General features: G+C 33.4%; 1 protein-coding gene across 1 annotated transcript in view; it reads left to right on the plus strand.

Annotated features, from left to right (window-relative positions):
• Positions 1-27,557, plus strand: part of patj (PATJ crumbs cell polarity complex component) — a 165,391-nt gene that overhangs the window by 128,935 nt on the left and 8,899 nt on the right. Inside the window, exons 31-41 of the mRNA XM_073843627.1 lie at positions 3,233-3,324; positions 7,182-7,254; positions 10,763-10,864; positions 11,394-11,480; positions 15,044-15,112; positions 15,258-15,384; positions 15,647-15,753; positions 22,757-22,840; positions 23,244-23,437; positions 24,978-25,125; positions 27,291-27,377. Of these exons, the coding sequence (XP_073699728.1) occupies positions 3,233-3,324; positions 7,182-7,254; positions 10,763-10,864; positions 11,394-11,480; positions 15,044-15,112; positions 15,258-15,384; positions 15,647-15,753; positions 22,757-22,840; positions 23,244-23,437; positions 24,978-25,125; positions 27,291-27,377 (1,170 nt within the window). The remainder of the gene's footprint in view (positions 1-3,232; positions 3,325-7,181; positions 7,255-10,762; positions 10,865-11,393; positions 11,481-15,043; positions 15,113-15,257; positions 15,385-15,646; positions 15,754-22,756; positions 22,841-23,243; positions 23,438-24,977; positions 25,126-27,290; positions 27,378-27,557) is intronic.

Raw genomic sequence — 27,557 nt, forward strand, 5'->3', positions numbered from 1 at the left:
AGATGCAATTATGTCTGCATATTGGTTGACAAATGACATAGACATGACAGACAGAACTTAATGTTAATTTATATGAATGTATATGAGAGTGTAAGTATAAAGTTTACGTACTGTAACTTGTTGCTATTTTTTAAGTTTTACCTTTTAAATATTCTCACATTTCCTTGTTGTTTTCTTGTAACATTTCTCTGTTTTACCTTTGTTGGAATTTCTTTTTTGTGGATTTTTTGTTGCCATTCCCCCTAAGTTTCTTTTTTTGTTTGTTTTGTTCTGTTTGTTTGATATCCCTCCCAAGTTTCTCATTTTTTTCTTTTTTTTTCTTTTTTTGTTGTTGTTGTTGTTGTTGTTGCAGTTTTCCAAGATTTTTTGTTTGCTTGTTTTCATTGATGATGTTGATTTTTTTTTTTTTTTTTTTTTTTTTTGGCATTTTCCCACGTCTTTTCTTTCTTTTCTTTTTTGTTTTACTTTTTAAATGTTTTTGTTTTGTGTTTTTTGGTTTGTTTTGTTGCCATTTTTCCCCAAGTTTTTTGTTGTTGTTGTTGTTGTTTTGTTTTTTGTTGTAAGTTTCCCCAAAGTTTCTCTTCGTTTTGTTTTGTTTTTTTGTTTTGTTGCCATTCCCCCCTAAGTTTCAGTTTTTTGTTTTGTTTTTTTTGTTTGATATCCCTCCAAAATTTCTCAGTTTTTTTCTTTTTTGTTTTGTTTTGTTTTTTTTCTTGCAGTTTTCCAAGATTTATTGTTTGCTTGTTTTGTTGATGTTGTTGATTTGTTGGCATTTTCCCAAGTTTCTTTTCTTTATTTTAGTTTTTAAATGTTCACTTTTTAAATTTTGACACTTTTTTCGTTTGTTTTTGGTGTTTTTGGTTTGTTTTGTTAGCATTTTCACAGGGTTTTTGTATTGTTTTATTTGTTTTTTGTGTGTGAACCATTTCAATTACACATTCAATGTTTTGTTGCCATTTCAAGTTTCTCTGTTAGTTTTTTTTTGCCATTTTCCCCCAAGTTTCTCTGTTTTTTGTTTTGTTGTTGTTTTTTGTTGCCATTTCCCCCCAAGTTTCTCTGCTTTTTGTTTTGTTGCTAAGCAAGTTTTGTTTTGTTTTTTGTTTTGTTGCCGTTCCCCCCTAAGTTTCTTGTTTTTTTGTTTTGTTTTGTTTGGTTGAATCCCTCCCAAGTTTCTCAGTTTTTCTTTTGTTTTGTTTTGGTTTTTTTTGTTTTGTTTTCCAAGATTTTTTGTTTGCTTGTTTTGTTGATGTTGTTGATTTGTTAGCATTTTTTTTTTTTTTTTTTTTAGTTTTTAAATATTCACACTTTTTTGTTTGTTTTGTTTTGTTGCCATTTTCCCCCAAGTTTTTGTTTTTTTGTTTTGTTGCCATTTTCCCTCAAGTTTCTATGTTTTGTTGTTGTTGTTTTTGTTTTTGTTGTCATTTTCCCCCGTTTCTTTTCGTTTTTTTTTTTTTTTTTTTTTTTTGGCTATTCCCCCAAAGTTTCATTTTTTTTTTTTTTTGTTTTGTTAGTTTGATTTCCCTTCCAAGTTTCTCAGTTTTTTGCAGTTTTGTTTTTTTTTTTTTTTTTTTTTTTTTCAGTTTTCCAAGATTATTTGTTTGCTTGTTTTGTTGATTTGTTGGCATTTTCCCACATTTCTTTCTTTTTTTAATTTTACTTTTTAAATGTTTTTATTTGGTGTTTTTTGGTTTGTTTTGTTGCCATTTTTCCCCAAGATTTTTGTTTTTTTGTTGTTGTTTTGTTTTTTTGTTGTCATTTTCCCCCAAGTTTCTCTTTTTTTTTTTTTTTTTTTTGCCATTTCCCCCAAGTTTCTGTTTTGTTTTTTATTTTGTTGCCATTTTCTCCTCAAGTTTCTGTTTTGTTTTGTGTCCCTTTTTCCCCAATTTTCTCAGTTTTGTTTCTATTGTTTAGTTTTTGTTGCCATTTCCCCCCAAATTTCTGTTTTATTTTTGTTGTGTTGTTTTGTTTTTTGTTGCCATTTCCCCCCCAAGTTTCTTTGCTTTGTTTTGTTTCGTTGCCAAGCAAGTTTCTCTGCCTTGATTAGTTTTGTTGATTTTTTTTTTTTACATGTTCACACTTTTTTCATTTGTTTTTGGTGTTTTTGTTGCTATTTCCTCCAAGTTTCTCTGTTTGTTTGTTTTTTTGTTGACATTTTCCTCCAAGTTTGTTTTGTTGCCATTTCCCCCAAGTATCTGTTTTGTTTTTTATTTTGTTGCCATTTTCTGTTTTGTTGCCCCTTTTCCCCAATTTTCTCAGTTTTGTTTTTATTGTTTAGTTTTTGTTGCCATTTCCCTCCCTAGTTTCTTTGCTTTGTTTTGTTTTGTTGCCAAGCAAGTTTCTCTGCCTTGTTTAGTTTTGTTGATTTTTTTTTTTTTTACACTTTCACACTTTTTCGTTTTGGTGTTTTTGTTGCCATTTCCTCCAAGTTTCTGTGTTTTGTTTTTTGTTGCCATTTTCCTCCAAGTTTGTTTTGTTGCCATTTCCCCCAAAGTTTCTGTTTTGTTTAGTTTCTTTGCCGTTTCCCCCAATTTTCAGTTTTTTTTTTTTTTTGCCATTTCCCCCCAAAGTTTCACTTTTGTTTTTTGTTTTGTTGCCATTTTCCCAACACATTTCTTTTTGTTTAGTTTTGTTGGCCTCAAGTTTCTGTTTTTTTTTTTTTGTTGTTTTTTTGTTGCTATTTCCCCCCAAGTTTCTCTGCTTTGATTTGTTTTGTAGACTTTTTACACTTTTCATTCGTTTTTGGTGTTTTGTTGCTACTTCCTCCAAGTTTCTCGGTTTTGTTTTTGTTGCCATTTCCCCCCCAAATTTCTGTTTTGTTTTGTTTTACTTTTGATTTGCCATTTGCCCCCAAGTTTTGTGTTTTGTTGTCAGTTTTGCACTTGTTTTTAGTTACCAATTTTGTTTGTTTGTTTTGTTTTTTGATCTGTTTTTGTTTTGTTGCCTTTTCCCCCTAAGTTTTTCATTTCGTCTTTGTTGCACTCAATTTACATGGTCCTGGATAATTTATTATCTGTATATTTAAATTTTAGTTTCATTTTATTATGTTCCATGGAAATAACCATGGCTTTCTTTGGAGGACAGACTATGTGAACCGTATCAATTTACCCAGTTTACAGCATATAAATTGGTCATAAAATGTGATAAAACTAAAACGTTAACATAATTTCACAGTTGTCTTTGACAAGTCTTGTTTTTTGTCCTGTGCTAACAGTATTTTTTGTGCTCCCATCAGATAAACAACCAGGTGTTGTACGGCAGGAGCCACCAGAACGCATCGGCCATAATAAAAAGCGCAGCGTCAAAGGTCAAACTCGTCCTGGTCAGGTAAGAGACCTTCAGAGGCGACCCTCAGCCTGCTGTTTTCACACACTACCATCTGTTCATTGCTAGGAAATTACTCTCATTTCAGCTTTGTTATGATTTCTTTAACTCATTAAAAATAATGAAATCATGAATTTATTATAACGTGTTCGTTTTTACCTCTGGAGTTTTGGAAATGTGTGATTAATTAACTAAATTTGAAAATAATTTCATTATCAATTATTAAAACATTGACAGCTCTTGTATTTATAACAAGCTCCTAATGTTGTAAATTATTGTCGGTGTCTTCAGCTTGAACCAGTGTGTTCACAGAAACTACCGTTCTTTCCTCTTTGCAATTATGCAAACCAAGCAATCTCACTTGCCCAGATACGAATGTATTCCTTTTTTTTCTCCTGTCCAACCTCCTTGATCAAGCTGAAAACCCAAGGCACCATGGCTAATTAGGATCATAAAGCAGGCTTTTTAGCAGGCAATGGCAGTCTGTGTAGGATTGAAGCAATCTGAGTCAGTGCCAGTACTTTTATTAAACTTACCCATCTGAAGTTAACAGGAGTTAAGAGGAAATGATTTTATTTCTGCCATTTTTACACTTTTTGCTTTGTTTTTTGTGTTTCAGTTTGGTTTGACCAGGTTGTAAAAGAATTTAGTTAGTTTTTTTTTTTTTTACTTTGATTTAAATATTGTGAATTCAGGGTCATTTTGAGCCGCTTTATGTTAGTTTCTCTGCTTTGCTTTGTTTAGTTTTGGTGTTTTTGTTTGTTAGATTTAATGTTGCTATTTTTATTTATTTTTTTGTTGTTATTGTTTTTGTTTTTGGTTTTGTTGCCATTTCCTCCCAAGTTTAACTGTTTTGATTTGTTTTCATTTAGTTTTGTTTAGTTTTTGTTTTATGTTTGTTTGTTTTTTCGTTTTGGTTTCATTACCACACTTTTTTCATTTTTGTTGTTTTTGTTTTGGTGCCATTTCCTTCCTAGTTTCTCTGTTGTTTTTTGTTGCCAGTTTCTCCCAAGGTTCTCTGTTTTGTTTTGTATTTTGTTTTGTTGCCATTTTCCCACAAGTTTCTCTGCTTTGTTTAATTTTGTTTTCACATTTTTTTTCATTAGTTATTGGTATTTTTTGTTTTATGTTTGTCTGTTTGTTTTCTGTTGTTGTTGCTTTTTTTTTTCGTTTTGTTGCCATTTTCCCCCAAGTTTCTCTGTTTTGTTTTGTTTATACACTTTTTCATTTGTTTTTGGTGTTTTTATGTTTGTTTGTTTTTCTTTTCTTTTCTTTTTTTTACATTTTCACACTTTTTTGGTTGTTTTTTGTGTTTGTGTTTTGTTGCCATTTCCCCTCTAGTCTCTGTTGTTTTTTTGGTTTGTTTTTGTTTTGTTGCCATTTTCTCCCTAGTTTCTCTGTTGTATTTAATATTTTGTTTGGTGGCCAGTTTCCCACAAGGTTCTCAGTTTTATTTTTTGATTTGTTTTGTTTTGTTTTGTTGCCATTTTCCAACAAGTTTCTCTGCTTTGTTTAGTTTTGTTTATACCCTTTTCATTTGTTTTTGGTGTTTTTATGTTTGTTTGTTATTCTTTCTTTTTTTTTTACATTTTCACACTTTTTTTCATTTTTGTTGTTTGTTTTGTGTTTTTGTTTTGTTGCCATTTTCCACCAGTTTCAGTTTGTTTTGTTGCCATTTCCTCTCTAGTTTCTCTGTTGTTTTTTGTCTTGTTTTTTCTTGCCATTTTCTCTCAAGTTTTTGTTTAGTTTATTTTTAGTTGCCATTTCCCCCCAAGGTTTTCTGTTTTGTTGCCACCCCCCCTAGTTTTTCTGCTTGGTTTAGTTTTCACAATTTTTCATTTGTTTTTGGTGTTTTTGTTTTATGTTTGTTTGTTTTTGTAACCACTCACACTTTTTTCTTTTCCACCAGTTTTTTTGTTTTGTTGCCATTTTTCCACCAGTTACTGTTGTTTTTTGTTTTGTTTTTTTGTTGCCATTTGCCCTCAAGTTTATCTGTTTTGTTTTGTCTTGTTTTTGTTAGTTTTTTGCCTTTTTCTCCCAGATTTGTTGTTTTGTTGTTGTTGTTTTTTGCCATTTTTCCACAAGTTTCTCTGCTTTGTTTAGTTTTGTTGACTTTTTACATTTTCACGCTTTTTTGGTTTGCTTAAAGCATTCTTAGGTTATTAATAAAAAAAAGTTCTCATCCTATCACAAAAATATAAAAATAACATTGATTTTATCAATAAAATTTTAGAAAATCACAGCATACCAGGTCAATTTGTCCTCATATATGCATTCTTGGGTTATAATAGCCATCTAGCATTTGCAACTCCTGATAACTCTTGTCACTTTGAAGAGTGGAGTCATCGTTCCTACATACCGAATCAAACTCATGCTGGCTTGTGTGTATTGGCAACACGAGCAAAGCCATGTGACATTGATACATTAGATATGATACTTGATGGCATTTTGATAGCAGTATTTGTCGAGTTGTCACGTCCTCCCGTCCAGCGAGTGTGAGGTGTGATATGGTGTAATAGACTGGATCTGCTATCACTATAAAGCGTTTTTTGATAGCTTAGAGGATTTTTTGCAATTTGATACATGGTTTTGAAACAGCACAGCCCTTGAGTCAATCATAAACTAACTTTGACTGTCATTACAGGCGTAATCAGAGCCTTATCATCCGTTTCTGTTCATATCTCATGTTTTTGTATGAGTATTTGTTAGCTTGACCTTTATTTGACTGGTTGTTTTGTTAATCCAAGACAGGTTTTGCTGATAACAGCAGTGTAAAGACACTAATATCTCTTCGCTATCTAGAGCTAATTATTAGAAGTCCAAGAAATATGATCGGCAGATTAGATGTTGACGTCCTACTGGATGTTAACAGTCACTTTAACGGATGCACAGTTTGCATCTAGTTTGCTCTGTTATTCAAAGCTATTGCCAATGATTTGTATTGTGTCAAAAGTCATTTGGCGACACATGATGGAATGCAATTGAGAAAAGCATGTTGCCATGGCAACACAACTGACCAGTGGTCAAGATTGAACCATGTCCACCTGTGACGCCAATGGCAAAATGTCACCGTCTCATTGTGGCCGCTTTCCAAGTTATTTAGCGGATTTCGAAACTGGATGAAATCAGGATCTGGTGACCCTAGTTCAGATTTGGTGTTTCGAGCTGAGGATTGATTGTTTCATAAATTCTGATCACCTTCGTTGACCTTACCTTGAAAAAAAGCATTACCTGTAATTGGAAACGGGTCATTTAGTGCGCAAAGACAATAACGCCAAGGTGAACAGAAGGACGGGTGTAAAGAGCAATATTACTCGTCGACCCAAGATGTTCAGGAAGAGGCTCTGAGGATTCATAGCACAACATCTCAATTCATCTGGCCCATCAGTGCTTATCGATCTGGGCAGAGAAAACTGCCAAGAGCCATGTGGGAACATGAGAAGTAGAGAGCGAGCAGGACCAATTTTGACGTTGTTGAAAGGATGGGATATATTTTTCTCAGTTAAGCCTTGTGCAATCAAATGCAGTTTTTAAAGGGATAGTGTACCCAGAAATTAAAATACTGCCCTCAAGTTGGTCCAAAGCTTATGAGTTCTGTTGAGCACAAAAGAAGATATTTTGAATAAATGTTGGAACACATTCTTTAAAATCTCTTAATTAGTGTTCCAAAGATGAACAAAGGTCTTTCAGGTTTGGAATAACATGAGGGTGAGTAATTAATTACAGGTTTTTCATTTTTGGGTTACCCATACCTTTAAGATGAGTGTTTTTGTGAAATTGTGAGTGCTTTAAAATTTTGTTTTATTGCATGCGATTTGCTGTGAACGGACATTAACATACATCTTTTTGTCTGTTGACAGGAATGAAGATGCTATCAATCAAATGGCTGTCGCTCCTTTTCCTTCCCCGCCTTCCTCTTTCTACTCCTGTGAGGTACGGTACTTTATAGTCATATATGACTTTGTTAGTATCAGTGTTCATGGAGCTTCTTCTCTGTAAATCTGTTTATAAAAAAATATCTGACAAGCTGAAAAGAGCTGCGCATTAAATGATTCAGACTAAATTCAGCAGAGGTGGGACCAAGTCATTGTTTTGCAAGTCACAAGTAAGTCTCGAGTCTTTGCATTCAAGTCTCAAGTCAAGTCCCGAGTCAAGCCAGACAAGTCCCAAGTCAAGTCCCAAGTCAAGTCCCAAGTCAAGTCCCAAGTCAAGACGAGCAAGTCCAAGTCGAGTTGCAAGTCGTCAACTTAAAACTTCAAGTCCTTAACAAGTCACTAGTGCTGTTTGCCCAAATTAGTGTCTCTGTATTAATTACTCCAGTAAATTTAAAGTCAATAATAGTCTATAGTAGGTATAATTATAAAATATAGACTATAATAATTAGTGATGTTTTATTGAGGAATTTATCATTGTTTGTGATCAAATATAGGCCTAAGTGAAGTAATAGCTTATTTTAAGTCCACTGATTTAATTGTTAAATATTCAGTGACTTTAATAAATCAGTTGAGTCAAATAAAATATATAAATAGGCCTATAATATAAATATATATATAAATATTTGAAAGGTTTAGCCAATTATTAGGCTACAGTTGTTTATTCTTATAATTATTATTATTATTTAAATGTCAAAGGGGCCGTTCATATGTCGCGTCTTTTGCGCGCTCAAGTTCAAATTTCAAATGTAGACGCGCGGTATGCGCGCTCATAATGGAAGCGACGCAGTCGCGACCATAGATATACTGTACGCGACGCGCTCGTTTTTTTCCAGGGGCGTCCGCGCCGCATAGAGATAAAAACTTTTCAACACAGGTCTTGTGACAAGAACCAACCGAACAGCTTTATCCTTTTCCTTAATAACACTGAAAGCACTCCCAAGTTGGAGAAACAGCTTATCATAGCTGTACAGGAATAACCATTTTTAAATAAATTTAATAGCAGAGCTACTGCAAGCGATTTTTAATGTTGGAAATCCATTTATCCTATACTAAAACTTCCGCCTCTTCATGGAGAGCGGGTCATGGTTGCTTAAAGCCCGGCTCACACTACAGGGCCCGATTTTGCCCCGATTTTGCCCTCCCAAACGCGGTGTTTTATGAATATAAATTATAACGTGTGTGTATATAGGCCTATATATAAATAAAATACATATGTAGACCTATATAATTTTGAAACACAAAATAAATGAGGCTCAAACATTATTAACAAACTTGCGTGTTTATTTTAGCACTTCAGCCAGTGAACAGGCAGCCAAAAAATGCAAAAAAAATGCAAAAAAAAAACAAAAACAAAAAACAAAAAAAACAAAAATAATAATATTTTTAAATAAGAAAGTAGCCTAAATAACAATGTTAAATAGGCTATTAAGCAAACATTTGTTGCAAAAATGTCGGACGTCTCATCTACTGGCCCGAGCCCGACTGGAACCTGTCTTTTTTCTCTTTCTCTTCCCCATTACTGCTGTTTTTAATAGCAAAGTGATTACATTTATTTTCGTTTCTTTAGTTTATGAAGATAATTTATAGATATTTTTGGAACACTTTTTGTTTGTTAAATTCAAGTTTTTTGTTTTTTTTTAAGTAACGACCACCAGCGGCAGACAGATTAATTTAGCCTACTCAAGTCATTACGATTTAAATTAAAATCCATAGTTATACCAATAACTATATATTAAAAAGAAAAAAAAGTATCAAAAGCATGTCACAATATTAGTTTAATCGTTCAATGTGTCATTCATGGTAATTACTTTTGCTGGGGCTTTGCGGCCAGGTGCATTTGAACACTGAACTCTTCCAGAGAGAGATCACGAGAGGTGCTCCCTCCGGCATGATTATCCTAATAATATCTTAGTGTGATGCGCCACGAATTTCAAATATTGTAGTGTATGCATGTTTAGGATTTCAGGTAAGATAATCTGCAAAGTTTCTCCGTATGTGTGTGCTGCAACCAGATTTCATATTCGGTTAGGATTTTAAAACTCCTGTAGTGAGAGCCGGTGTTCTAACATTTCATCCTACCTATCTTGACGCCAGTCACGCAGACAGGAGCGCAAGCTGCAAGAGCGGTTTGGAAAGAAAGACAAAGCGGCGCGCCTAGCGTTTTGCACGCGTTTTTAGGCTCGACATGTGAATGGCCCCTAAAAACCATTAAATATCCTTAACATTATGTGGATAAAAACATTACAAGCGCTCACTTAGCGAGTCCCTCTCTGGCTCAGTGCCAAATGCTGCGCTAATCATACATTCGCTTCAGGCTATATTGATCAGAACTCTCCGAAGTTTTTCTTTAGAAGACTTGCCGAGTCACAGGGTTCAAGTCCAAGTCAAGTCTCGAGGCATTGCTGTCAAAGTCTAAGTCGAGTCGCAAGTCATCTTTAATTATGTCAAGTCAAGTCACAAGTCATCAAATTTATGACTCGAGTCCGAGTCGAGTCTCGAGTCATTGACTCGAGTCCACAACTCTGAAATTCAGCTTAACAAAACTACAGCAGTAACACGTTTGTGTTGGGTGAAAATATAGGCTATTTAATAACTTTTATAGTTTAAGATAAAGCTTAAAAGATGTAGTTATTAAATTATATAAAATATTTCAATTCATATCGATTCATATTGAGTGCATTACTTATTTAATTTGTAGTGAACTATATATAAGTGTTTAAACAATTCACCCTTATAGCTGTTTGTGTCTGAGCTTATTTATTTTAGTATTGTGCTATAATATATACTTAAGTGCGGTAAAAGTACTACAATTTATTATACTAGTAATTTTGTAATTAATCGAAAAGCAAGACATCTTGAAAAAACTAGGGAGTTGAAATGGCAGCTGCAGCCAATGATTGATCCTCTGCTGCCATCTTCTGGTGATATGGGTAATTTCATGTCATTTTCATCTTAAAAAGACATTTTATTGCTTTTAATTACTCACCCTCATGTCGTTCCAAACCGTAAGACTAGTTCATCTTTGGAACACAAATTGAGATATTTTTGATGAAATCCGAGAGCTTTCTGACCCTGCATAGACAGCAAGGCAACTGACACGTTCAAGGCCAGAAAGGTAGTAAGGACAATGATAAAATAGTCTATGTGATATCAGTGGATCGTTTTTGTGAGCAGAGCCTACCTTTCGGCAAACTCGCTATTTCTCAAGTTAAGTCAAGTTATATATTCTGAAATACGAGATATAGAAAATGTCAGAATTGAGAGATAACATAGCTGCATGTAAAATGTTTTAGCTTTATATATTATTTCATGCTATAACTGTATAGGTATTATAATATGTAATATTATATTTTTCTGAAAATCCTTTGTTGAATTGTGCATACTGACGTGGTCTTGGAACTTCATTAAAAATAAAGTTCATCCAATTTTTACTAATGTTGGGATCTAGTTGCACTGCTAAAAGTTAGAATTTGGAGAGTTCAGCTGATTTCAGAACTGTTTTCCAGACACATCAAAATACGCCAGCAGTTTCAGCTCCAGCAGAGAAGCCACAGTTACCCGAGAGCCTTCCCCTGACCAGAAATTCACCTGAGCTGCCAATAATCAAAGTGAGTCCTTGTCAAATCAACACCCTGCAGCTCTTATGGAAGCATTTTTATTTTTTTTTATCACTTTTGTGTTTATTTAATTATACAAAAATTATATACTGTTCCACAAAGTGTAGTGAATAAAGAAAATATTTCACTTCAGTCTGCCATGCTGCCATGTAACCCAGACTTTTCAACCGATATGATGCAAGAACGCAGCAACCTATTGCCATCATTATGAAAACAATAATGACTCTTGACTCAGCGTTTACGACTCTATCCCATCTCCGCTTGCTTTCATCCCCTCATTGTCAGTCTGAGCTCGGACCAGCTGTTTCTGCCCTAAATGTGGATTTGTTTCGGTAAACAAACAGCTAAAAGCGCCTCAGGGGTGCTTGACTCTAAACAGCAGTTCATTGTCATCGGCTGCCGCTAGCTTAACTCTGTCCTAGATGGAGACAGCCAATGCAGTTTTGACCTAGTTGAGGCTCTGCGGGGAGTATCTGGGCCTTGTGCTTTATTTTACCTGTTTGCCTGACTCCTCATACAGGATCAGCCCAGCGTGGTGCAGCCTGTGAGCTCCGCACAGACAGATCAGGCGCAGAAGACGTTTAGAGATGGAGAGTCAACCTTAAAGGTGAGAAACATCTAAGTAACATATTATATTACTATAGTATTTATTGGTAAAATGTATAATGTGCTCAGTATGCTATGCAAATTTATTGTATGTACATTATTGTATGATGTACGATATGGCTAAATATCGGCAAAGCTGTAATTCGGCCGTAGGTAATCACAGCGTGCTGATATACAGCCATATCTCACAACTACAAGTGTGATTTTGCATTTATACAACAGTTCAATGGCACGAGTGTGTAAATACATAAGAAACAACAACAGTGTCTTTAAAAACCTCTTTTGTGCAAACTACTTCGTTCCACCATGATTCAAATCTCTGCTTGACAGTTAAACAGCTGAGCACAAGACTCTGTTACTAATTCCAAAATGTCAAATTAGAACTAGTAACGAAGGAATGTTAGGTTGCTTCATTGAAAGCTTAATGTATTACTGTATTAAAAGCTCACTGTATTATGTAGTTTTATGAGAGAGAGATGTGTGCTTACCTGCATTTGATACAGCATTCATTCTTCAGCTCAGTCTCATATTTACAATGAAACATTAGTTTGAATGTCTACTGAGGAAAGCAATATCTTTGTTGTACTATCCTTTCATCTGTTAAGGGTGATTTCTGATGACAGTGCTGCTCAGTGCAAAAATAACAACAGCATTTCAGTCTCTTTCAATATAAATGTCATTTTTTGCAGAGTCAATCATTAAAACAGTCTCTTGTCACCATCTAATTGCGGAGCAACTTAACTAAAATCACTATCACAAACTCACAACATTACTCAATGCAAAATACTATTATTAAATACTGCTATTATTCATATAAAATACTAGTTATTGTATAATAATATTTAATAAACAGCAACAGCAACCATCATAACAGTTGCTAGGCAATTTAGTAGGGGTGTGACGAGACACTTATCTCACGAGACGAGACGAGATTTTGGGCTCACGAGAACGAGACGAGACGAGATTTTTTAACTTTTTTAAATAAATCCTCAATGATGAAATATATAGGGGACAATAGTATTTTATTCAACAAAAAACACAAAATGCAAAAAAATAAATAAATAAATGTAGGTGCATTTTGATATGAACTTGTACTTTATGAAATTAAACTTATATTTTAATGAATTATATGCAGTAATAAAAATGCTGCATGATTCTGGGTAAACTGAAAAACAATTTTTTTTTATAAACTGGAGATCACAATTCTGAAGAAAAAAAGGATTAGAAAATTAAACAAAATGACATAATTTACTATTGGTTCTGAGATAATGTTCATTGCTTAAGTCTGAAAAAAAAAAACTAAAAAAAATGAAGGAGCCCGTGTCTCAATTAATAAAGACTTTCACTATTGGAATCTCTTGAATGTTTAATTCAATGACAAATATTTTTTTTAAACGTGCAGTTGTCGCCCTCTCCTGGTGAAGAGAATAAACCTTACTCTACATACGTGTTATACTTTTGTTTTTGATCGCTACTGTAGACAATAAGTGTGTATATCCAAACTATAAGCTTTTATCCCAGTACTTATGTTATTTAAATGTCTGTAACAAAGACATGATGATGATTATGTGGTTAAAAAGACTGTTTGTGTTGCTTTCTGAAACCACAGCAGTAAGAATGCAGATTTGAATGTCTTCAATAACGTTCACATGGTAAGCGTCAGTGGAGCGCGTGAAACAGTTGTAACAGACAATGCTGAATCACAGTCATTCATGAATAAGATCGCATGGGTGTTTGAATAGAGATCGTGATATTTTTATAACTATTAGTCATGCAGCCCTAATGTAAACATTGCAAAATGTTTTGCCATGATATCATCACGTTCTCGCGAGACCAGTCAGATCTCGCGGGACACATCGGAGTCTCGCGAGATCTCGTGCCACGAGATCTCGTCACACCCCTACAATTTAGTCAAAAGTACAAAGGCAATAAAATGTGATGAGATTTTACCCTCAGCCAAAACTATTTGCTCTGGAATAAATACTAGATTAACGAGACCAAGACTGCCCAGTAAATTTAGCCAAGAATAATTATATCTCATGTTTAACCACTATAGAGACATCAGAGCCAGCAGCAAATTTCAGAAGATCTGGCTGAGGTAAGGCTGCTCTCAGCGGGTTCGTGAGCACTGAATAGCAGCTGACGCACTGGAGCTCACATCTCCAAAAACATTGAAGAAAATTTTCTAATAGATGCTATTCTTAATAACAAACTGCATATTTCAATTCTAAACAAGTACATTTTTGCCTAAAAACTCTTAAAACTACACCCTGTAACACAAAATTATTATACATAAAATTATAGTGGATTTGGGCATCTGCCTTGACAATCACTTTGATAAATACCACAAGCAGAGTGATACAAACGGTGAAATTGTTGGAGTTCTGTTATCACTAGAATATTGCACCGCTGGAAAAGGCTCTCAGCCAATCAGATTCCAGGACCAGACAAGCAAATTTTCAAATAGGCGTTTGTTCTTTATTTATCTTTATTAACAAACTGCATAAACAAGTACATTCTCACCTAAAAACTCTTAAAAGTATGTTCTGTGACACAAAAACAATATTATTTTTAAAATTATAGTGGATTTGGGCATTCGGCATAACACTCGCTGTGAGAAATGCTGCAAACGGAGCGATAAAAATGCTGAAAAGGTTGGAATGCTTTTATGATTAGAATATCGTACTCGTTTGAAGTCTAAACGAGTGTGTTCTCGCCTAAAACACTCTTAAAACTACATTCCGTGACAGAAAAACAATATTATTTAACAAATTATAGTGGATTTGGGCATCCATAATGACACTTGCTGTGAGAAATACTTCAAGTGGAGTCATACAAGGGGGAGTTCTGTTATCACTAGAATATCACACTCCTGGAAAAGGCTCTCAAGGAGTTATCTTTATTTACAAACTGCATATTTGAAGTCTAAACAAGTACATTTTTGCCTAAAACACTGCATTCCATGACACAGAAACAAAATAATCGTAAAAATTATAGTGGATTTGAGTGTCCACCATGACACTCGCTGTGTGAAATACTACAAGCTGAGTGATAAAAATGGTGAAACGGTTGGAGTTCTGTTATTACTAGAATATCGCACTCCTGGAAAAAGCTCTCAGCCAATCAGATTCCAGGACCAGATAAGCAAATTTTCAAATAAGTGTTATCTTTATTAACAAACCGCATATTTGAAGTCTAAACAAGTACATTCTCATGTGAAAAACTACGGTCCGTGACAAAAACCAAATGTTTTTTTTAATTATAGTGGATTTGGGCATCCGCTGTTACATTAGGTGTAAGAAATACCACAAGCGGAGTGATACAAATGGTAAAATGTTTGGACTCCTCTCAGCGAATCAGATTTGAGGACCAGAATGAACTGTTGTATAAATCTTTAAAAGTGTTTAAATATTACTAGTAATGCATTTCCATCTTTGCTGTTTTACTCATGAATCAAAAAGTTCCATGAATGTTAGTCAGTTTCATAATTGCTCCATTAAATTTTGGTTGTGTCGCTTGTAATACTGAGCGATAGAACTAATTACGGTCTATTAATCATCTCAGAAGCTGAAATCCTCAGAGAAGATATTGGAGTCTCCAAGCGAACTGTCACCCAAGCCTCTCGTGGAGCAGGTGTGTTTGTTTATTAAAGTTTATGTGACAAGAAACTCATTTGCAACATGGTTAACTTCCTAAGTCATCCATAATTCATTCATTTTGAGTTCCTGTTGACTGCAGCTGTAGTAAACAGTCTAACCTCTGTGTATCTCATCTCCAGATCACCAGTCTTCCAAAAATCCAGAGGAATTCCACCAAGCCCTCAGCCAGTTCTCTGGAGGTCACGTCCTTGGGATCATCCGTGCCAGTTTCTGGCACCAGCCCTGACTTCGAGTACTGCAGCAAAGGTGCAACACGCTCGTGTCACAAATTGTGTTTAAACATGCTTTTTATGGACATTTTTTCTGATGTAGTGCTGCACTCTGTGGTACCCAAATGCTTGTTTAATTAAGGCTGAAATGAAAACAACACAGCGTTGCCGTGTGGATTTGCCTCAGCTTCTTTGAACACTGACAATTGTTGTTTTTTCATAGAGGAATTCATTTTCTTTTTAAAAACACCGAACATGAAGACCGAACATCTTTATCTCTCTCTCTGTGTGTGTTTCAGACCCTGCTACGTGTCCCATAGTTCCAGGACAAGAGACGGTTATTGAGATTTCTAAAGGACGCTCTGGACTGGGTCTCAGTATAGTCGGCGGCAAAGATACTCAGCTGGTACGTAAAGTGTGTGTGCGCGTGCGTGCACGCTTTGCTTTATTTTGTCAGTTTTTGCTATATTTGTTTGTTTGTTTTTCAGTATTATCATCTTTTTTTCTCTTGCATTTTTAGTTTCTGTTCATATTACTATTTTTTGTTTGTTTGTAGTTTTCTCTTATTTGTTTTAATTTATTTAATTTTTTTGTTTAGCTTTTTGTCTTTAGTATTTGTTTTAATTTATATTTTTGTTGTTTTGTGTTTTGTTTTGTTTTGTCTTGGTTTTTTTGCATTTATTTAGTTTTTGTTTTTTCTGTTTTGTTATTTCTATTTTCTATTTATTTCAATTGTTGCTATGTTTTTGTTTTGTTTGTTTTTGTTTTGTTTTGTGCATTTGTTTTGTTTTTCTGTTTAGTTTTGTTTTTGTATTTGTTTTCATTTTTGTTATATTTTTTTTGTTTGTCTTGTGTATTTTTGTTTTTAATGCTCTGTTTTTTTAGTTTTTAGTTTAGTTTAGTTCAGTTTTTTTGTTCTTTTGTATTTGTTTTCATTTTGTTCATGTTTTTGTTTGTTGTTGTTTTGATTTTTTTTAATTTAGCTTGTTTTCTTTGTCTTTTGGTTTTGTTTTGTCCTGGATATTTTTGTTTTTCAGTTTAGTTTTGTTTTATCTTTTGTATTTATTTAAATTTTTGTTTGTTTTTGTTTTGTCTGTTGTATTGTTTTTTTCTTTTTCTTTTTTTGTATTTGTTTAAATTTTTGCTGTTTTTTTCCGTTTTGTTTATCGTTTTGTTTTATCTTGGGTATTTGTTTTGTTTTTCTCTTTCTTTTTTTGTCTTTTGTATTAGTTTCATTTTTTATGTTTTTTGTTTTGTCAGTTTTGTTTGTTTTTGTTTTATCTTTTAGTTTTCCTTGTTTTTTCTTGTTTTTTTTGTTGTGTTGGGTATTTGCATTTTTTTCTGTTCTTTTTTTGTCTTTTGTATTTTAATATTTGTTATTTTTTTATTTTTTGTCTTAGTATTTGTTTAGTTTTTTGTTTTGTCTTTGTATTTTGTTTTAATCTTCTGTTTTTCTTTTGTATTTGTTTTAAATTTTGCTTTAAATTAATTAATTTATTTTATGTGGGGGTTTTTTTGGGGGGGGGGGGTTCCCCGTTTAGTTTTTCTGTGTTCTTTTTTTGTGCTCAGTTTTGTCTTTATTTTTTTCCTGTTGTATTGATTTTAATGTCAGTTTCAGCCAGTAACATGTATTGTTGTTGATTACTTATTTTTATCTAGATTTGGTAGCATACACACCCAGAATGCTTTTTTGTGTTCAGAAATAGCTAGATAAAAGTGACAGGGCTCATTCTTTCCAATGGGCCTGAGGGCTGCATCAGAACAGGCAGGTCACAGCGGGAGCTTTTTGTCTGTCCTGACTTTTTCTGCCCGACTGCAGAGACGAACATCGCCTCAGGTTTTTATCAGTGTACTGCCACCTCGCCATCATAATTCTGCAGCGCACCGGCTCTGTGGGCTAGTTTAGCTGTCAAAGGCTTCCATGAGTCAACAAAACCAGCCCTCGGGCTCCACAGGTTTTCAGCAGGAAAAATGTCTCAGTGTGTGTTTTTATATAAAAGGATTTTAAAGGTGAAGGGGAGCAGAAATTACATCACCCTCCTGTCACTCCAAATCAGTACAACATGCTTTCTTCTGTCGCTGTTTTACATTCAAAATATTAACTAAAGCTTTCATGCTTCAATTAAGGATGCAAATAAAAGCATCACAGAAGTGATAATGACACATGCACTATTTACTCTCGTGAAAGTCTTCTAAATTCCTACATCAGCTTTGTGAGAGGAACAGACTGAAAATTATTATTCAGTCATATTTTCCTCCAGTGTGCTCTTAACTTTGGAAGCCCATTTCCGTCACTAAATAAAAAAAATTAAAAAGATAATTGCGACTTTTTATCCCACAATTTTATGTTTTTTTTTTCTCAGAATTGCAAGATATAAACAGGCAATTCTGAATTTTTCTCAGAATTTCGAGTTTATTTCTTGCAATTCTGGCTTTTAACTTGAAGTTGTGAGTTTATATACTACACTGCTGAGTTTATATGAAGAAATTTTCACTTTATAACTTGCAGTTGTGAGTTTATATCTCAAATCTAAGATAAAAATTCAAAATAGAGAGTTTGTATCAATTCTTTTTTTTTTTTTTTTTTGAATTGAGTTTGTATCAATTCTTAAAGTCAGTATTTCATCTTTGTACCTTGACTTCATATCTCACTTTATAACTCGCAATTGTAAGTTTAGATCTCATAACAATTCTGAGAAAAAAGTCAGAATTGCAACTTTTGTGTCATGCAATTCTGAGAAAAAAATCTTAATAGCAGGTTTGTATTACACAATTCTGAGAAAAAAAGGTCAGAACTGTGAGTTTATATCTTGCAATTCTGACTTAATTTCTCATTTTTTTCATTTGGAATTGTGAGTTCATATCTAACAATTCTGAGAAAAAAGTCCAAATTGCAACTTTATCATGCAATTCTAAAAAAGAGTTAGAATTGCGACTTTGTATCACAATTCTGAGAAAAGGTTGAAATTGCAACTTTGTATCACGCAATTCTGAGAAAAAAGTCAAAATTGCAGTTTTATCACAATTCTGAGAAAAAAGTTAGAATTTCAACTTCTGAGAAAAAGGTCAGAACTGTGAGTTTATACCTCGCAATTCTGACTTTATATCTAGCAATTCTGAGAAAAAAGTCAAAATTGCAACTTTTGTGTCATGCAATTCTGAGAAAAAAAATCTGAATAGCAAGTTTGTATTACACAATTCTAAGAAAAAAGTTAGAATTACAACTTCGTATCACGGAATTAGGTCCGAACTGTGAGTTTATACCTCGCAATTCTGACTTTATATCTAGCAATTCTGAGAAAAAAGTCAAAATTGCAACTTTTGTGTCATGCAATTCTGAGAAAAAAAATCTGAATAGCAAGTTTGTATTACACAATTCTAAGAAAAAAGTTAGAATTACAACTTCGTATCATGGAATTCTGAAAAAATAATCTGAATTGAAAGTTTGTATTACACAAATCATGCAATTCTTAGGAGAAAGTCAGAATTGTGACTTTGTATCATGCAATTCTGAGAAAAAATCAACTTCGTATCACGGAATTAGGTCCGAACTGTGAGTTTATACCTCGCAATTCTGACTTTATATCTAGCAATTCTGAGAAAAAAGTCAAAATTGCAACTTTTGTGTCATGCAATTCTGAGAAAAAAATCTTAATAGCAGGTTTGTATTACACAATTCTGAGAAAAAAAGGTCAGAACTGTGAGTTTATATCTTGCAATTCTGACTTAATTTCTCATTTTTTTCATTTGGAATTGTGAGTTCATATCTAACAATTCTGAGAAAAAAGTCCAAATTGCAACTTTATCATGCAATTCTAAAAAAGAGTTAGAATTGCGACTTTGTATCACAATTCTGAGAAAAGGTTGAAATTGCAACTTTGTATCACGCAATTCTGAGAAAAAAGTCAAAATTGCAGTTTTATCACAATTCTGAGAAAAAAGTTAGAATTTCAACTTCTGAGAAAAAGGTCAGAACTGTGAGTTTATACCTCGCAATTCTGACTTTATATCTAGCAATTCTGAGAAAAAAGTCAAAATTGCAACTTTTGTGTCATGCAATTCTGAGAAAAAAAATCTGAATAGCAAGTTTGTATTACACAATTCTAAGAAAAAAGTTAGAATTACAACTTCGTATCATGGAATTCTGAAAAAATAATCTGAATTGAAAGTTTGTATTACACAAATCATGCAATTCTTAGGAGAAAGTCAGAATTGTGACTTTGTATCATGCAATTCTGAGAAAAAATCAACTTCGTATCACGGAATTAGGTCAGAACTGTGAGTTTATACCTCGCAATTCTGACTTTATATCTAGCAATTCTGAGAAAAAAGTCAAAATTGCAACTTTTGTGTCATGCAATTCTGAGAAAAAAAATCTGAATAGCAAGTTTGTATTACACAATTCTAAGAAAAAAGTTAGAATTACAACTTCGTATCATGGAATTCTGAAAAAATAATCTGAATTGAAAGTTTGTATTACACAAATCATGCAATTCTTAGGAGAAAGTCAGAATTGTGACTTTGTATCATGCAATTCTGAGAAAAAATCAACTTCGTATCACGGAATTAGGTCCGAACTGTGAGTTTATATCTCACAATTTTGACTTTATATCTAGCAATTCTGAGAAAAAAGTCAAAATTGCAACTTTTGTGTCATGCAATTCTGAGAAAAAAAATCTGAATAGCAAGTTTGTATTACACAATTCTAAGAAAAAAGTTAGAATTACAACTTCGTATCATGGAATTCTGAAAAAATAATCTGAATTGAAAGTTTGTATTACACAAATCATGCAATTCTTAGGAGAAAGTCAGAATTGTGACTTTGTATCATGCAATTCTGAGAAAAAATCAACTTCGTATCACGGAATTAGGTCCGAACTGTGAGTTTATACCTCGCAATTCTGACTTTATATCTAGCAATTCTGAGAAAAAAGTCAAAATTGCAACTTTTGTGTCATGCAATTCTGAGAAAAAAAATCTGAATAGCAAGTTTGTATTACACAATTCTAAGAAAAAAGTTAGAATTACAACTTCGTATCATGGAATTCTGAAAAAATAATCTGAATTGAAAGTTTGTATTACACAAATCATGCAATTCTTAGGAGAAAGTCAGAATTGTGACTTTGTATCATGCAATTCTGAGAAAAAATCAACTTCGTATCACGGAATTAGGTCCGAACTGTGAGTTTATATCTCACAATTTTGACTTTATATCTAGCAATTCTGAGAAAAAAGTCAAAATTGCAACTTTTGTGTCATGCAATTCTGAGAAAAAAAATCTGAATAGCAAGTTTGTATTACACAATTCTAAGAAAAAAGTTAGAATTACAACTTCGTATCATGGAATTCTGAAAAAATAATCTGAATTGAAAGTTTGTATTACACAAATCATGCAATTCTTAGGAGAAAGTCAGAATTGTGACTTTGTATCATGCAATTCTGAGAAAAAATCAACTTCGTATCACGGAATTAGGTCCGAACTGTGAGTTTATACCTCGCAATTTTGACTTTATATCTAGCAATTCTGAGAAAAAAAGTTAGAATTTCAACTTGTATCATGCATTTCTGAGAAAGAACGTCAAAATTGCAACTTTATCATGCAATTCTGAGAAAAAAAGGTAGAATTTCAACTTTGTATCACAGAATTCTGAGAAAAAGGTCAGAACTGTGAGTTTATATCTCACAATTTTAACTTTATTACTAGCAATTCTGAGAAAAAAAGTCAAAATTGCAACTTTTGTGTTATGCAATTCTGAGAAAAGGTTAGAATTGCAACTTTGTATCACGCCATTCTGAGAAAAAAAGTCAAAATTGCAACTTTATCACGCAATTTTAAGAAAAAAGTCAGAATTGCGAGTTTGTATCACAATTCTGAGAAACTATATCTTATGTTTATATCAGTTTATATCATTTCTCATTTTATAACTCGGAATTGCGAGTTTAGATGAACAGTTCTGAGAAAAAAAGTCAAAATTGCTTATTGAATTGCATATTGTGTTGTATCATGCAATTCTGAGAAAAAAATCTGAATTGCAAGTTTGTATCAAGCAGTTCTGAGAAAAAAGTTAGAACTGCCAATTTGTGTCACGCAATTCTGAGAAAAAAAAGTCAAAATTGTAAATTTGTATCATGCAATTCTGAGAAAATAAATTGCGAAATAAAAAAAAAACAGAAATGCGAGATAAAGAGTCGCAATTACCTTTTTTGTTTTTTATTCAGTGGCTGAAACAGGCTTCTATACTAAACCCAATCAAGTTGGTGAGTTGAACTTGAGAACCTGATCAGTTGAATTCATAAACAACTGAGAGATTCATTAAAATGGCTTAAAAGAATGATCATAACTAGAAAATGTCAAGAATTTTAGTGCATAATGACAAGCGTTCATATATTGTTAACTAAATTAAAGCAAATAAAAATAGCTTTCAGTAATTAAAATACAGCTGTCCTAAATATTTCATTAAAACGTTATTAAGGATAATGCCTTTGCAACTCAACAAAATGTAAGTTAAAGTAATAAAGCACTAATAATTACTAAATATGAAAATGACTCAAACTGAAATAAATAGCTATGTGCGAAAGAGAAAACAAAGATAAAAATGACAAGCACTAAGAAAATTTACTAAATCTTAAACTAAAATGAAAATGTGACCCTGGACCACAAAACCAGTCTTAAGTCGCTGGGGTGTATTTGTAGCAATAGCCAAAAATACATTGTATGGGTCAAAATTATTGATTTTTCTTTTATGCCAGAAATCATTAGGAAATTAAGTAAAGATCATGTTCCATGAAGATTTTTTTGTAAAATTCCTACTGTAAATATATCAAAATGTAATTTTTGATTAGTAATATGCATTGTTAAGAACTTAATTTGGACAACTTTAAAGGTGATTTTCTCAGTATTTTGATTTATTTGCACCCTCAGATTCCAGATTTTCAAATAGTTGTATCTCAGCCAAATATTGTCCTATCCTAACAAACCATACATCAATAGAAAGCTTATTTATTGAGCTTTCATATGATGTATACATCTCAGTTTTGTAAAATTTAACCTTATGACTGGTTTTGTGGTCCAGGGTCACATATCAGCTAATTCAAAATATTAATAAGTACTGATATTGTTAATTTATTAATTTATCACATAAGTCTATGGTATGATTTCAGAAGACTTGAAATATGGCTAACTCACTTTTGTGACTTTTGTCTTCTTTATAAAGCTTTGAAGCTTCAATTTTAGTTCACTGCATTTTTTTCTCTTTCATACGCATTTAAAAACAACGTAAGGGTGAATAAATGCCAACGTTATTTACATTTTTAGGTGACCTGTCCCTTTAAGAAAGATGTGTTAGGAATTTGTAGCTTATTTTTTTGGGCCGTATTCCTCCTCTTCACACATATTCTCCTCTTTTCAGGACGCCATAGTGATTCATGAAGTGTACGAGGAGGGGGCGGCAGCTCGGGATGGTCGTCTGTGGGCCGGAGATCAGATTCTCGAGGTTTGTTTGCGTGTGAGACACAGAGTGTGTTGTAAGGTTGTAGAGCACGATGCCTCTGTAATGTCACTGACAGCTGGTCTGCCTCGAGCAAAATGGAAATTTGAGGTTGGTTCGATGCTCAGTATTATTGTGAATAATAAGAATAGATAGATGTGACTAGGAGCTTTTGCAATAATTAGATCTGAGTAGTGGTTCTCAGTACTTAACTTAGACAATAGCACCATCTTCTGGACATACAATAGCATGAGCATTGGCTCTTGCTGTGTGCTGAGCATGCTGAATTTACTTTTTTATAACAATATTATTTTTTGTATTATTATTTTAAAGTAATTCTCTCTAGGTTTAATTTTGCATAATTGTTTTGTTGGTTAATGTGTTTGTTGTTTTCTGGTGCTCCCTGCAGGTGAATGGAGTGGATCTGCGGAGCGTGGCTCACGAAGATGCAATAGCTGCTCTGCGGCAAACACCGGCCAAAGTGCGGTTGACGGTCCTGCGCGATGAGGCACAATACAGGGACGAGGAGAACCTTGATTTGTTGCGCGTTGAACTTCAGAAGAAAACCGGACGCGGGCTGGGCCTGAGCATCGTCGGGAAGAGGTAAGTGCAAACGTTTTATCTTATGAGGAGAAGAGGACAAAAATGCAAAATTCACCAATAGTAATACTTCTGAAATAATATGATAAAAGGCACAGTGCAGCAGTTTTAGAATTAAGTAAAGCAAAACAGAATTTCCAATATAATAATTAGAATAAATTTAAAATAGCATCTTAATAAAATGCACAGTACAATCATTTTTAAATTAAATATTAGAATGAAATGTACACCGCAATAATAATTTAAAAGTAAAATTCTAAAATAAAAAGCACAATACAGTAAAAACTTTGAATAAAATTACAATATTTTTAAAATAAACAATGCACAATACAATAATAATTTAAAATACAGGTGAATACAGCTGAAAAAAATAAATAAAAGTTATCTGAAAACTTGTGAATGTTGCCTTAGGAAAAATTGAAGTTAAAGCCCTAAAGCAGTAAAAATTACTTGAACTAAACCTGAAATAAAAATAAATAGCTATGCAGATGTAGAAAACAAAAATTAAAGTGTCAAAATGCACAGCGCAGCATGGTAAATCTTAATCAAATGTGCTGTACAATCATTTTGAAATAAAATGGAATGAAATATACACCACAATAATAATTAAAAAATAAAATGATAAAATAAAAAGCACAATACAGTAATAAGTTTAAAAGCAAAATAATTAGCTATAAAATTGTTTTTAAATAAATTAAACTGTACGCTATGAGAATAGTTTAAGGTATAATAAATAATAAAACAAAATGCACAATATAAAAATTAATTTTAAAATAATATATTTACATTTATTCGTTTAGCAGATGCTTTTATCCAAAGTGACTTTAAATTTAAAATGTAGGGTGCAATAAAAATTTTGAAATATAAGACGGAATGAAATGAGCAATACACTAATTAAAAATAAAATAAAATGTACTGTACAATAGTAATCATTTTAAAATAACAGAATCAAATAAAAAGCAATAACATTTTTGTGTTATTGTATTGCATAAAATGCATAATATAATATTTTTTCATAAAATAATAAGATAAAATGTGGAATATAATAATATTTGTTTTAAGTAGCACAGGGATGTTTGTAGCTACAGCCAAAAATACATTGAATGCGTCAAAATGATCGCCAAAATCATTAGGATGTCAAGTAAAGATCATGTTCCATGAAGATATTTAGTACATTTCCTACTGTAAATATATCCAAACCTAATTTTTGATTAGTAATATGCATTGCTGAGAACTTCATTTGGACAACTTTAAAGGCGATTTTCTCAATATTTAGATTCTAGATTTTAAAATAGTTATATCTCAGCACATTTTGTCCTGTCCTAACAAGCCATACTTCAATAGAGAGCTTATATATTTAGCTTGTATTAATATTCAGGTGATGTATAAATCTCAATTTCAAAAAAAATTGACCCTTATGACTGGTTTTGTGGTCCAGAGTCACATTTAAAAAATAAAATAAAATAAACTGAGCAATACAATAATTATTTGGTTGTATGTACACAAACATGACACTTATTTTTTTCTTTTTCCCTCTCTTCAGAAATGGTAAGGGTGTATTTATCTCGGATGTGGTGAAGGGTGGAGCGGCTGATCTGGACGGCAGACTGATGCAGGGTGATCAGATCCTGTCTGTGGATGGAGAGGACATGAGACAGGCCTCACAGGAGACCGTTGCGGCCATTCTCAAGGTGAGCTCTGGTTGAATCCTAAAAAGCCTAGTTTACAACACCTTCCAAAACCAGATTACAGGAGCAGATTTGGTTGGAGCAGCTCTGTGTTGCCACTAGGTGTCGCTGTTTGATTGTGTATTTTAGTGGCTGTTGAGGTCTGTAGTGTTTATAAACAATGTTTTGTTTCCAATCACAGTAATGAATTCAAAGAAATTTTACTAAAAGAAAACAACGTCTGCATGTTTATGTATGTTGTGTTTATTCCTATTAAAAAAGAGCTTGAAGCATTCATGGGGGTCCAAAGTATTACGTAGGACTCATCTCAAGTGACAAAAGCACTGAATTACATGTTTTATAATCATAATGCTCAGGGTAGACACCATATTTAATTTCATGCAAATAAAATAGGCTTATGATTGATACATACAGTTCAAGGTGAAAAATGTACACCCCCTTTCAGAAAAAAACACGCTTTCAGAGCTGAGGGGTTAAAAGTTTGGAATTTGAAGATTCAAATTTAAGTTATTTTGTCTTCTGAGAAACATGTAAGTATCAGTTGTAGACTTTGAAGGGCAGTACTAAATGAAAACACATGATGTTTAGGCAAAATAAGAAAAATGTACACATCTCTGTTCTGTTCAAAAGTTTTCACCCCCGGCTTTTAATGCATTGTTTTTCCTTCTGAAGCATCAGTGAGTGTTTGAACCTTCTGTAATAGTTGCATATGAGTCCCTCAGTTGTCCTCAGTGCGAAAAGATGGATGTCAAAATCATACAGTCATTGTTAAAAAGGGTTCAGATACACAAAAATGCTGGAAAACCAAGTTTGTGGAACCTGAAAGATTTTTATGATGAACAGCCAGCAGTTCAACTCTTCAAACAAGAAACAACATGAACAACTATCATTAAACAAACAAACACATCTGTTGATCATTCAGGTAACAACAGTATTAAGAAAAGGGGATGTAAACTTTTGAACCGGGTCAGTTTCATAAAATCAACTATTATTTTCTCTTGTGGACTATAAACGTCTTTTATGTGAAAAATCTTATTCAGATCATTACTAAATAACATGTATTTTGTATGATCCCTCTTATTTTGGTGAAATAACATTTTGCAGAAGGGGAATGTAAACTTTTGACCTCAACTGTATGTCAGCATACATCTTTCATTTGTTTAGATGTGATTCAGGCAGATATTCACTCTAAAACACATTTAATTTAACGGTTTTGGCCTCCTCCTCCTCCTGCTATGGTCAGGTTAATTATCAGTATATCAGCTGTTCCCAAAAATGTGCTTGAAAGTGATATCAAACAATATCCAGCCCAACCCTTTTGTAAGTTTTAAGACATTAAAATTCAAGTAACGTCGTTCAAGACCCTTTGACATGAGTCACATGGAGTCAGTCATCAACTTATGTGACCCTGGATCAAAAACCAGTCATAAGGGTATTTTTTTTTTTTTTTTTTTTTTGGAAGTTGAAATTTCTACAAATAAGCTTTCAATTGACGTATAGTTTGTTAGGACAGGACAACATTTGGCCCAGATACAACTATTTGAAGGGCACAAAAAATTTAAATATTGAAAAAATCGCCTTTAAAGTTCTCCAAGTGAAGTTCTTAGCAATGCATATTATTTATCAAAAATTAAGTTTGATATGATTACAGTAGGAAATTTACAGAACATCTTAATGTAACATGATTTTTACTTAATATCCTAATGATTTTTGGCATAAATGAAAAATCGATAATTTTTGGCAATTGCTACAAATATACCAATGTTACTTACGACTGGTCCACAAATTGACGACAAATTAAATTGAGTAATTACAATGTGTTACAAAAAACACAAAAAATCTTCCATTCATGGCGCTATCTGCAACTCTTTGGGAGTCATGTGAAAAGGCCTTCATGATAATGTTCTGAACCGGGCAAAAAGAAGCAGCAGTGTTGTGCCAGTTGGTGGAATTGTGGGAAATGTTGGCTTGAATGAAGGTTGCATTGAGCCCGTGTCGTTTGGCTGTACCCTCCATACGGAGTTCAGCTCAATGGGGTTGGCTCTCTGGACGAGAGCGAGGATGGTGTGTTGTGGCATCAGGTTCTCGAAAGTATCTGAAAGTGTGTGTTTGAGAGGATACGAGCGAGAAGACACATCAACTTCACCGTGTGTGCTGTGATCCTGCAGTGCGCCAGGGGCAAAGTGCTTTTGGAACTGGGCCGGCTGAAGGCTGCCTCCTGGATCTCTTCCAGACGCACCTCCCAGGGAAGTCAGGTGTGTAGCCCTTGTCCAAACCTCATTGGGCTTCCCCGGCACGTCTTACAAACCAGAAGGTCCAGCATGCCGAACTCTAACCCAATCAATAGTGCATGTTAGCGGACGGGCAAACCAGTGGTGTGGTCATCTGTGTGTGTTACTCATCCATACTGCCTGAGAACGCAAAAGGAGTGTGTG

This window comes from Garra rufa, chromosome 7 (genome assembly GCF_049309525.1).
Source record: "Garra rufa chromosome 7, GarRuf1.0, whole genome shotgun sequence".
In the NCBI taxonomy this organism is placed as follows: domain Eukaryota; kingdom Metazoa; phylum Chordata; class Actinopteri; order Cypriniformes; family Cyprinidae; genus Garra; species Garra rufa.